General features: G+C 41.2%; 1 protein-coding gene across 1 annotated transcript in view; it reads left to right on the top strand.

The window, feature by feature from the left end:
- MLXIP (MLX interacting protein) overlaps positions 1 to 1,496 on the top strand; it is a 43,428-nt gene extending 41,932 nt beyond the window's left edge. Inside the window, exon 17 of the mRNA XM_009560428.2 lies at positions 692 to 1,496. Within this exon, the coding sequence (XP_009558723.2) occupies positions 692 to 813 (122 nt within the window). The 3' untranslated portion in view covers positions 814 to 1,496. The remainder of the gene's footprint in view (positions 1 to 691) is intronic.
- Positions 1,497 to 13,164: the final 11,668 nt, after the last annotated feature.

Here is a 13,164-nt window from a genome sequence, read left to right as displayed (position 1 = left end):
GTAAGTGAAGTTCTATCCAACACTTGTTCCAGGTTATAGAAAGTGAGACCATACATTATACCATTTCTTGAAAGTCAAAGGATGACAAAGAAAGCATGTGATGCTGAATATGATTTCCAGTTCCTTTTTATTATCTCAGTGGAAAAATAAGAACGTCTTTTGACTGTGAAGATGCTTGGTTGTGTGCTTATCGCTGAATAGAAAAAATACCCAAATTGGTGAATATAGATACTGGAATTGAAACAGTCTCAAGCTGCATTTAAATTTCAAATACTCCAGCCTAGATGGAGTACGTTGGGCAGTGTGGTTTATCTCGTCATGGAGGAAGTCTTCTGAGATTTGTATTCAGCTTTAAAATGACCTTCTGTTCAGGCATGTTTGCTTGATCCTTTCCTTCTCGCAACACAGCAAGTATTTATGTTTACAGAGGCAATGCCAAGTGGTACTCTCTATTGTAGAAGAAATAAGTGTGTTTTTCTGAAGTCCCAGATCTCTATTCCTTGTTCCCTGGGCCACTTCTTGCAAATCTTTTGTTCATTGCTTTCACTGTGTGTGGACATGCGTGTGTTTTGCAGAAGTATTTCCATAATTCTGTGTAACAACCTAGCGGTACCCAGATACTATCCTGTGTGGGTCTGTTTGCAGTCAGACTAATGGCTTTTCATGATACTTTTCTGACTTTCTTTTATAGTGGTGCTGAACACACTCCGGCATCTAAGTATAACCACCTCAATTCTGTCAGATCCATCGTGTCTGCCAGAGCAAGCCACTGAGGCAGTTAACAAGATGAACAAAGCAGCTGACGAAACATAATAACCAAAGACAATGAGTTGCTTACACAAGGGGTGGAGAACCTGCCAGCCCAGCAGCCTGGCGAGTCTCCTTTCAGTTGGTGCACTTTAGAAAGAATTCTCTCCATCACCCGAGACATTGTTCAGGGCACCTGGCTCTGCCTTCAGAATATGTGGAAGTATGATGCAACGTTATAACGTTTTGATTCCTCTTCAGTGCTGTGCTGTACTCCGTTAAGTGAGAAAACACCAAGCTCAGGTAAATCTAGCAGGTTTGAGTCCTGCGGGCAGCAATATATCTCCATCAATGCAGCGTGCATCTATATGCAACAAACATATTTCTATGAAACAGCTTCAAGTACTAAGTTCTCTGAAGTGTAAATCTTGTACACCAAGGAATATTCTCTTAAAGGGGAAATATACTTTTGTTTTCATGAAACAAAATGTACTTTTAATTTTGTTTTCTGGTATTCAGTCCTATTTGTTATACTTGAACAGTGAAAATTGTTAAACAGGATCATATTAAAAACCAAAGGAGAAGAAAATCTATCAATGATGTCAACTCATGGCAAAAACACTCGAATTAAAATCTCAGGCTGTGTTTTGTGTATTTTTATTTTAATGAGTGTATCATTGCATATGATCAGTTTCAAGACATGCTTTATTTTCTAGCAAATAAAGTAACTTTTTTGTTATTTTTTCTGATACAGCCATTGCAAGGGAGTAGCAGGCTGAGCAGTAGGTGCAAGAGAACGTTTTTAGATTGCATAAGTTCTGCGATTAGGATAGATACACGGATTTCAAACCTATTTAATGTATGAAGTGTTTTCTTGCACACTGCAGAGTTCAGCTGCCTTCCCTATAAAATGTGCGCATATAAAACACACCCATGGATAACTGTAGTAGCACTTCAGAGACAAGAATTGAGTTTGTAATGTTAAGAAATTGCCTTTTTTGTTATCTCAGAAACTATATCAAACCACGTGGACTTGTAGTCAGTTCTTTGCTTCTTCATCTTTTTTGCTTGTTCCTTTTGCCTCCTATCTCAGAAACCTGAAGGACTTTGCTAATTCAGTCTCTATGGGAAGGTTATGTTCAGCATGAATTACAAAACATACAAAGGTATGTTCAAAGCCCAAAAGACTGCGTAACATTTTTTCTGTGACAGTCTCAGCCCGTCTGTGCTCTGCTGCACATAACCTCAGTCTTGTTACAGTGGTGATTGTCCAGCCTGAGACAGCACTGGGATATTCATTACGGCTGATTGCTAGTCTGGAATGATCCTATCACCCTTGTAATTCCACTCATTTCTTAATTCTGGTCCTTAAGAGCTATGCAGTCTGTGGGTAATGTTTCCCTTGTACCTCCTTTGAGTAGTTTTCTTCCAGTTTCCGAAGCAGGCTGCCAGGAGGTGATTAGCAGGCTGTCACAGTGCTAAAATGAGGAGCAGCTAAAACACTTGGATGTGCACGTGTGGAATGGGGTCGGTGGGTTCTCCTTCAGGGGATGTGGTTTTTCTCAGCACTGTCCCCACTCTGCTCCACTTGGGGGCCAAAGGTTGTGAAGAAATAATAGGCCTGAGGAGTAGGACTAAGCACACAGAATATTTTTCTTTCTTCTCTGTCCTAAGATTTTGCAGCTAATGGCTTTCATTGTAGAGTTTGCTTATGTGTGAGAAGGATTGTAGCAAGAAGAAAGCATGAAAAGAATCCTAGGGTCCTCTCCGTGAGCAAAGGTACTGTGAGCTGGGGGGCTGCTGGGGGAAAAGGGGCCAAAGGGGAAGGCAAAATGGCGCAATCGAATTCCCATCGTGCTTTTCCATAGCTGTGCAGACAAAGGAGGAGATGCTTTTGGTTTGTCTTGGGGTTTTTTTGTTTTGTTTTTTTTAACAGTACATCTGACACATCATTTGAAGTTTGTGACACGTGAAAACCTGTGTCCCTGAGACAGGATCAGTGAAAATCCAAGCCTCAGCTAAGGAATAGTTTGTTGAACTAGTGTATAAAGGTTGTCATGGTAAGTGAGTAGATCTTCTCGGGGGATCTGTATCTAAGTCTTTCATACATACTGTTGTAATAAATGAAGCAGTATCCTTTGGGATGCACCTGGATAAAAAGTGTTGAATAAGTGTAAATTTTTTTTTTAAATCAGTGCTTTAAATCCTCTAATTCTTATAATCAATTGTGAACTTGATTCCAGTACAGTCATTTAACACTGATTAGCTCGGAGCGTCCCTCAAGTTCTTTCTTTACCGGGCTATCTCCTTGAGATGCATAGATATCGACAAGCTTATTTGCATGTTAAAAACATGTATCCGGTTTTCTAGAAATAAATTAGTAGGTAAATTATCCAAGAACAGACCCACTTGTGGTTTTGCTGTGCTTTTCAGATGAACAGATTCTGTAATGTCCTCCCCTGCAGTGTGGTCTCCTGCTTGTCAGGCAGTGATTGTGCTTGATTTTTACCACTACCACTATCAATTAGAGTTCTATCTCAACAAGCAAAGTGCACTGCAAGCTTACCTCAAAGCTCAGGGAAGTCTGACGGCTTCTAAGCTTAAATCCTAGCATCTCAGATATCGGTGAATGGATTGGAAGCTGAAAAGGAGGGACCTTACAGGAATAGGAAGGGCGTAGTGTGACTGAACTGATAAAAACTTAGTCCATTAGCAGTTTTTTATCTGGATGTGGATGGAAAAAATATCATGCTCATTGCACTGTGAGCTAGTTATGATTGGAGGGGAAGTCCTTATTGTAATAACTTGTGGTGGAGAAACAAGCTCATGGAACTATCAAAAGACTGCAGATCTTAACACAGTAAAGAAGAAAAAAAAATTAAATCAAAGATTGCTTACTTTTTTAGGCAAGAGTGTAGGAGAGAAGGAAGGAAAAGTGAAAAGATACTTTCCACGTAGTGCAATTACCAGAAATGATGTGGCTGCTCTTTGAAGCAATGATTCAGTGGGTTTTTTTTTTGTTTTTTTTTTGTCACTGTTATTGCAAATCAGAATTCTTTTATCAGTCAACCTTGTGAGGTTTTGATTTCACTTCATTTGGAATCACAGGAGTTAAAAGCTCTATTATTTCTCGCACTTGCACAGTACGAGTACTGAGAATAGGTATGAAAAGAGATTGACCACATATGTATTCATTCCTGTATATTTTTCCACTTTGGTTTGTGTTTTAACTCCTTTGTCTATCTTTCTTACCCATTGAGGAGTCTAAACACTATATTTATTTAAAAGGTTTAGTAACGCTTTCTCTCCTAATTTAAGCACTCTCCTTTCCTCAGTGCCACCGAAGTATACTTAAACAAGAAAAACACACAGTGCCTATACTCTACACAGAATTACTGATGGTGCATGTCTGTCTTCACTGAATTGGTGCTAAACTTTTAAAGAATCTCTGTATAGCTGGATACAAGTCACATTCAGTGAAATCCAGCTTATTTCACCTCATAAGGGAATGGGTAGATAAAATATGTATGGCCTCTGATATACTCAAAGTCAGAACAGGACTGTCTAGTGGCTCCTTCTGACCTTGAATTCTGTCAATCGGTGTATTGTAGAAGGCTTCCACCCCAAACACAGGTTCTGGAGAACTTTTGCATTACCTGATGTGGTTATTAGGCTTGTATGATGGTCCCTGTTAGCAAGAGGAGTAAGTGGTGAAAGTCCAGGAGCAAACTAGAATTCAAGGAATTAATGAGTTGTAGGAACAGAGACAAGTTCCTGCTTCATCTTGACGGGCTGATCTCTGCACAAAACCAAAGGATTCTTAATTAATGCCATTTGACCTGATTGGCATGTTCTTCCATGCTTTTCTAGACCCCTTGGGAAGCCTCCTTGACGGGAGACTTACTAGAATGTTTCTGTCTGTGCCTTAAATCTTGGCATCGTGTGAGCAGTTGATTTATCTTGCGTCACACATTCCTCCCCCAGAATAGTGCTGTGTGGGAAATTCAGTGAAGTGACAAACTGGGGCTTCCCTGGGTTTTAAGAGGGTTTTATCTGCATGGCATTACTGTGTCCCTTTGAAACTAAAGGTTGTTAAAAATTATGTGTGTGTGTGTGTGGAAAAAAATGAATCTTTCCTGCTGACTTCACCATCCTCCCCTCCCATGCACACAGACGCAAACGCACAAGCGTACAAGCTGTCACAGCAGAAGTCTGACAGAAAACCAGTAAATATGCAAATGCTTAAATCTCTGAATCTGGGATGGCTTGAAAAGACTTAAGGGCTGTCAAATTGCATTGGAAAACAACATCCCTCTATTTTGTATCTTCAGATCTTTTTACATTCCCTTGAGTGTGTGTGTGTGTGGTAGAGGTGAGAAGGGCAGGTAAATCTTGTTTTATTTGCTTTTAAAGCTCAAAACTCCTGAAGAGCAGTTTGAGAGCAGGAGAGGGAAGCTCACTGCAGAAACACTCAGTAAGATAATGCTTTTGTAGGATGAATCGGTTGAAAGCTATTTCGCTTTATTTCTGGAGTGGCTAATTCTTGCCTTGATGTTGCCAGTTAGAAGATGCTGCTGAAAACAGAATGGCTTGTTGTTATCTTGACCTTCTTCTTTCTTTTTTCGTTCCTTTCCACCCCTGTTGTGTGGGAAAAACACCCAGAATCAAAAGGCTGATGATGCCTGGTTTAGGTGCTTTATGGATTCACTCTTATCAATTATGGACAACTGTTGATGGCTTTTAGGAGGGGTTTTGCTTAAGTGAGACAACAGGAGTTTTCCTATTGCTCCTCCCCAGTTTATACATTTTACATTTCAGAGGAGATAATTTGTTTTGGGCCTTTTTTCTTTCATAGGGCCCTGATGTTGTTCCCGTATCAGTTAAGGCCTCGAGTTTCCTTTTGTTTCACACTTGGTTGGATTTTATGCTCATTTCCAGTGTTAGAACAGCAGTGATAGTACTGAATTGTAGATTGGTCTGTAAAACTTGAATCAGTTACATGGAAGCCCATCTTGGGTGTGTAATAGAATGACTTTCTAGCCATTGGTTGAACTGCTTTTAGATCTGAACTTTTCCAACATGAATAAGGTTTTGAATCAGAAAATATCAATGTTAGGAGCCAGCCTTCTAATTAACAATACAATTAATAAATTGCTCTTTTTCTTCTTCTAACCTTGTATTTAAATGTGTTTAAGTGAATGGAGTTCATTCTTGTTAAAAAGCTTGGAGGTATGAGGACTTCAGGTTGTGCTCTCGCTTTGCCTAGGCTTCCTGTTCTGTTGCATGACACAACTTCTGTTGTGCTGTTGATATGTAGCACTTTTCAGTAGGTCTGTTAAATTGTGCAATGCATTTTTTTTATATTTACAACCAAAACAATAAAGGTTATTTTTTGGAAGAAACTGGTTGTGGTGCTTTTTTATTTCCTAACTGGATTTGGGAAATGGTAAGTGGATTTGTTCCTGGACCAAGACCAGCACCTGCCATCCTTTTGGCAACTCTGAAAGGTGACAAGGGCTCATTTTGGTGTTAGCTTGGTGTTAGCTTGGTGTTTGGTGTTTGTTTGGGATCCATATGTTTGGCTTTCCCATTTGCAAGGCTTGTGTCCTCTCTTGAGCTTCTGAAGCTTAGACTCCCTTTAAGAAACTTGGTGCCCCTTGGGTCCATCTTGGCTGAAAGAATCAACTCGCTCTGATGGGCTCAGTTGGAGAATTGATTTCCTTTTCTCGTGCACTGGCCGCCAGGCTGTGTTTGCTCTGAGCTGGGTTGTTCTCTATCTAACCAGAGTAAGTGTTGGCTGGATTAGCAACTCCTGGAGCAGGCTAGAGGCTGGGAATGAACGACTGGGCTAATGGACCATTGCCAGAAGTTCAGGTGTCTGCAGAGTGTACGTATTTCTTCACCCTAATAACCAGCGAACCTGCCCTTTCACTATTTGCAGAACTTAATTTCCAACTGTAATGATATTCTGATGTGTTCCTAAAGTGATCAGACCATTGTTGTTAATTATATTATGCATAACAGTGAGAGCAAGCTCTTTTGACAAAACTAAGTGGACAACCATCTCTCTGCACCTACTTTTAACAGGCGAGTAATTCAAAGGTAGCCCTGGTATTCCTCCAAGAAAGGTAAAACTCCTAAGCCTCTAGGGCCAGCACCAATGCTTTGAGCCCTGAGGGTCTTATTTTCTTGCAGGCTTGGGTCTGGGCCTCTTGACTGACCTACTGCTTGAACAGCGCTGAGATTGGATAACACAGTATTTCCATGAATTCATGTCAGTGTTAGATGTTGAGCTGATTAAGTCCATTTAGAAAATGAAATAAGTAACATTTCATCTTTGCCTTTAATGACTAATTTTTGTTTTTCTCTGGTAGGACACTTCGACACTCGCTGCTTCAGTTATCGCCTCATTGCTATGTTGGATTTTGTTGCCCAGTGGAAGCCATTTCGGGTGACTGAGGCTCTAGTTAAAGGTAATAGCAGAGTGAAGAGAGGGATTTTATTTTAAAACCATTGCACAAGATTAATCTTATGAGATTAATGCTTATGCGAACTTTTGATGAGTCAGGCCTGTGGTTCCAGCAGAAGGTAGAGCTGTTTTCTAACTCTGTTTGCATTTAATTTTTTAAATATCTGTGGCTTGATCTCACATAAAGCGTTTTGACAGAGGAAGGCAGTAAATAACAGTGCTATTTAAACAGCAATAAACCAACACTTCAGCCTAACTTCACTCTCAGCCAAGCATTACCGGTGCCAGTGTTACTGCAACGATGCTATCGCACCTCTTGGTGAGGAAGCTGAGGCTGGAGAGCGCTGTTTCTCCACCACTGATTGTGTGGTGATTTCAGTGAGGCTGCTGTAACTGTAGCTGAAGTGCCAAAAGGCAGTTATTGCCACAGCTTATTTTTGTGGCTGATTCTGCTGATCCTTGAACACTGCCAGAAGTAGACCGATGTTTTCGCTCCATGGAAGTTATGCCAAATTAAATCACTGCTCTAAGGGAACTGGCACTTCTGTGGGCAGACAGCTCAGGGCTCTCTTTATATGTAAAAGTATGGAAGACAATATTCACATAGAGGTTTAATTTTTTTTTAGTTTTAACCTGTATTTACCCTCAGGAGTTCTGCTGTGCCTATTCCTATCCCTGAGGACTTTCTCCTCCTGAGAGTGCTTGTCAACAGGACATGGGCAGACAATGAATAGTTCAAAGTCAGGGAAATTCCTGTTGTCATCCAGAGAGATGTTTAACATGTTCCTACCTTGGAAGGTGTGTGTTTCACAAACCCCAATGCAAGTGGAAAAAAAACCTGCAAAAGATTAAACTCGTCATGTCTCCAAGTCCTGCTGCCATCTGCTTTTTTGATAGTTCTTACAAAGTCCATCTCCTCCCTCTCAGCTGTTCATTGCTTGTAGACCTTGAAAGTCAACAGCTTCATTTTCAGTCAGGATGACTGAGGAACTGATGGTCAAGAAAGTTTTCCCAGTGACCATTTCATTATCACAGCAGATGTGATCACCATGTAGTGCAAGTGTATCCCCTAATTTCTAGTCTGAGGAAATCCTCCAGGGCTGAGGAGGATTTATCTGAACCCTGATGATCCTGCAGCAGGAAGGCTACAGATCTGCAGATGTTATTGCACTGTTTTGTCTGGGGCTGGCAGCCTTCTTTTGGGAGTGACTTGTCTGCCTTTCTCTCTGGGAATGCTCAAGTCACCCTTTGAGAATCTCTGGGCTTCTGCATGAGCTTTTGAGCACTCTGCTTTGGGCAGGGGCAGCAGAGGTCCTGAGAAGCTCTTGCAAAGGAGGCTATACCACCATCTCTGCATTAGGGTTGGTGTTGGCTCATACATCTTCTCTTGACTGCAGTCCAAGCTCAGTCATCCAACATGTGAATCTTAACCTCTTTAATGTCCCTCCCTCTTCTGAAGCTGCCCCATCTTCTCAAAGAAGTGGGAAGAGCTTTTGGAAGAAGAAACCTCTACATCTGCCTGAGGTTTGCAGGGAACCGATTGTATTGGGATAGCTGAAAGGACAGTATGTGAGCAGCCACACATCCATGGGCTGCCTGCAGAACCTAAATAAACTGTCTGACAACATCAGTTGCTCTTTGCTGTATGAGCTTGCAGAAATGAGCATAATGCAGATGTCAGATATGCTTTAGTGAGACAGATGTGTCACTTTGTGCCTCAAGACTATGTGCAGTTGCTCTTTGTCTGCCCTGCGTAGGCATGCACTTATGCTCTCATTCTGGCTCCTCAGAGAGGTGCTGGCCATCACTTCCTGACCTCAGCCCTTTGAAGTTTGTTGTTCTGCTATCACCCAGCCTATCTGCCCTGCTGCATCCCCAACGCTTATGGCAAAGCGCGGTTCTTTTTCAAGCACTTGTGAGGAGACTGGCCTCTTGCCAGAGTTTTGCATAAACTTGTGTCTCCCTCCTTCAAGTGTGCATTCCATGTGTATGAGCTTAAACTCTTGAGGTGAGCCGAGGCTGCAGGGTTGGTTGTTCAGTCCTATGCCCCTGTGGGGAGGCAACAACTCTCTCCTTTTTCAGATTGCTCTTCCTATGATGTGCATCGGGCCACACCATCTGACTCACTCTAAGAACTTGTTTGAACTTCTGAGGAAATTGGTTTCCCTTTCCAAGGAAAACACTTCCATTTAGATACATGTGTATTCAGAAGGTGAAAGAAAAGATGTGCAAGAAGAGGAAACCGCGGGGAGTATAATCCTCTGGTTCAGCAAGGTTCAAGTGGTTTGTGACAACCATTCAAAATGGTGATGTCTAAGCCCTCAGGAGGTAAATGCGTTCCTGCTTCTAGTGGTTTGCTGACCCCACCTGATAAGGTCAGCAGATGTTCCTTCTTCCTCGGGGGTAAGCACATCCCCAGTCAGTGATCATTTCCATCCGCTCTTCTTGCTCTAGTAAAAATTATGGAACTGAGATTGGAATTATACCTTCTGGACCCTGGAAAAATTGGTAGACTGGAACTATCAGAATAATTTGAAAGACTGTCCCTGCCACCAGTGCATCTCTGCTTCTCGTGGGGGTTAGCACTGAGGCTTCCAGGACAGACAGTGCCTTTCTGATGCAGAAGACATCATAAGCACGTGCCCACCTTTGGGCTTGCCATGATACATGAAGCTCATACAGGTCAGAGAGGTGGTTTATTAAAACATTCTTTAAATTCCAGGTGTGCCAGTGCGGCACTGACAGGGAGAATTACCTGCATTAGCATCTAGGTAGCAGAGGGCCAGTTCTCCAGGAACGGGATGATGAAGAGCTACAGCTGCATCAACATTAATGGCTCCGTCTTGAAAAACCACCACAGCAGAAGGGTGAGTTGGGCACTGATGTGTTTTACATTGAGAGGATTTGAAAGGAGGATGGAGGAGATGAACTGGTACCAAAATCCCTCGCTCCGGCTCCTCTTGGGCTTTTCCCAGTCTGGCGAAGGATCTAGAGTGTCACTGGGATGCAGGGGCTCAATCCAGCTGGAATTCCCTGGGCATTCAGAGCACAAATCTGAGTGCACTTGAGCAATGTCAACCACGCACAGAGCTGTGTGCTGGTATGAACCACCAGAGAACCCAGACGAGGGCAATGGAAAGAGAAGTAATGCTTTACTTTTGTTTTAAGTGGGTGTTTCAAGTCAAATTACTTTTTTAATCTAGATAAATAATGTTAGTTTTTGAAACTGCTTTCTTTTATAGATAAATAATGTTAATTTTGGAATGAATTCTAATGCTTAGCCTGTCTTAAACTTTATATGGTAATTTAGACTAAAATAATTGCATTATTATTAACTTTCCCATTATCTGGGTTAATCAGAATTGCTATGAAATAAAGGAAAAACAAGGATATGACAAGTCCTTTTGCTCCTAGAGTCTTCGAGCGTCTCTGCTCTGTTACCAGTTCCAGGAGTGATAATTAACTCAGCCACGTTTCGGTGCGGTCGTTATGTCTGTGCTAATCCAGCGTGATTCCAGCAGAGCTGGTGCTGGCTGTGGGCCATGAAAACTTGTAAATCTAAACCAGACTCTGGAGCTGAGTTGCAGAAGCCACAATAATTCAGCCTTCGGAAGCAGGGGCTGGTTAGAAAACAGTTTACCCACTGGTGTACCAAACAAGAAAGCAGTTAGGAGCTTAAGAAACAAAACTGTCAGATGTCTAAGAATAAAAATGCATGGGAAAGGACAAATATGTGCCATTTCTTACATAACATAAGGACCAGAAGCAAATTGTTTCATTTGCTGCTTAATAAAATACTAGGTTTTCAGTACAAATAATACTGCAAAAAACAATTCTATAGTAAAAAGATAATCTAACAAAATTAGTTTTGTTTAATCTCATTTTAATTAAATTCCAGGTTTTATCCAAATATAATGACAGAAAATGAGTAAAACCGTTCACGTACCCTTTCAGTATTAAAATATAAAAGTTAAAAATCTGAATAAATATAAACTATATAATCACTTAAATAAATCTATAAAAAATAGATGTATTATATAAATTCATAAATACAAATCACCAGCACAGAAGTACAAAATCATTCTATTGACAATTAACTTCTGAGAAATATTTGCAAGATAAAAATATAAATAACATTAAAATTACTGAAATCATGATTTCCTGTTTGGTCAAGTCCCCCTGACTTATGTTGGTTCATGCTTTTTCCATACTGTTGCAACTGAAACCATATAAATAGTTTATAATAAATACAATCAATAACTTAAGACATTCATCCTTTAAATATTAAATTAAAACTGATTATATAGTTATAATATGTAGCAAGTACGTTACCAGTGTTGTTCCTGGCATCAAACTTATCACACAACTACTGAGAGCTCACATTTAGCCAAGTTTCTAGTATCTTAAAGTTATTTTTTCATCCTGGCCTATTGCATTTCTGCTTACAAGTTCATTTTTGTTGTATTTTGCATAAGTTGTTTGTATTTCTGTAAAGCCTGCCAGATGAACATTATCTTCTTTGCTGGTTTCATCTCCTGGACCTGACTATCTATCTGCGGAAGGTCCTCCTTCTTGCAGGTATAAAGTGCCTCTCGTTGACTCAGCGTCACTTGTAGCTGATTGATATTTGCCTCAAAAAACTGCACTAAATTCGTATGACAGATTAATTCTACATCGCTTCTCAGCTTTCGCAGAAGGTTGTAAAAGACGTGGAAAAAGCAGCAATCGGCATCGAAAACTGGGCATTCGGGTATTTTCTTCACCATGTCTTCGACCTGGGAGTCAGCACTTAGCCAGCCCTCGGTTCTGGGCGTGATCGGTCTACACGCGTTCTGGAGGGGAGGAAAAGGAGAGAGGAATCGTTAATCTTTTGGTTTGTGTCTTTCCTGGTAGTCGCATTGTGTTTGACTGTCTGGGCACAATCCTTTCCATCTGTGCTTGGGGGTTTTTGTATTATTCAATAGCGATCTTGACACCTCTGCTCCTTTTGTCGAGTGGGCACTGTGCACTGTGGCTATGATGGTGCAGCACTTTCTGTCTTCATACCCCACCTGGGCTTTATTCTCAGCTTTTCTAAGTCTCTTTTTTTTCTTTCTTTGCCATATGGGCAAAATTTACTGACACAAGAGATTTGCTTTGGCCTGAGTATTTTCCTCTCTTTCAGCAGAGATGGTTTTGATTTCAATAATGAATTCAGGGGAAATGTTTATGTTGATTTCTATCAACTCACTCGTGAGAATGAGTTCCCAGGAACTGAAATTTGCCTGAAGCGTTGCCACTTGGCTTCAGCGCACATTTTGCCATCTCCATGGAAAGGATAGCGAGCAGGATTTCCAGCAGCAGTGATCCTGACAGCTCTAGGACTAGGATCAGACCAAAGAACTAGGCAGTTGTCTCCATGTTTCTAGTGATCTGACTAGTTTCCTCCAAAAAGATGCCTGCTTCAAGCATGACTCAGGAAACCGAGGAGCAACGCCTGTGGTCTGGAAGATCGCAACTAGCAGTCTGCTGAGATGACATTGCCCTACCTTTTTCCAGCTGTTCTAGCCTTTGCTCCAACTCTCCCCTAAAATAACACAGTGTAAATGCTTTTCTTCTTGTATGGAATACAGGAAAAAGACCAAGTTAGGTTCTAACCCAAATATTACTTTTCTGCTGGTCTTTCTAATGTTTTATACTAATTCAAGTGATTTCTCCATGGACATAGACACAGCAAATGCAAAATAGCAGACTTACGTAGTTTTCAAACAAGACGGTTGCTTGGCTTGCCATCACTAATGGTAAGGAGTCGTCTATTCTGGTAGTAAAACGCTTCTGCCTCTGTTCTGGAGTGCTTCTGCTTTCTCCTGAGGTGGTTGTTGGTGCCGAGGAGCCCAACGAAACCAGTGAACAGAAGAGAAAGAGTGCAAACCTGTTGATTTCTGCATTGAAATGAAGAGGGGAAAGAA

This window comes from Cuculus canorus, chromosome 17 (assembly GCF_017976375.1).
Source record: "Cuculus canorus isolate bCucCan1 chromosome 17, bCucCan1.pri, whole genome shotgun sequence".
In the NCBI taxonomy this organism is placed as follows: domain Eukaryota; kingdom Metazoa; phylum Chordata; class Aves; order Cuculiformes; family Cuculidae; genus Cuculus; species Cuculus canorus.
Note: the sequence above shows the minus strand (reverse complement) of the source record. Positions and strands in the feature narration are given on the sequence as shown.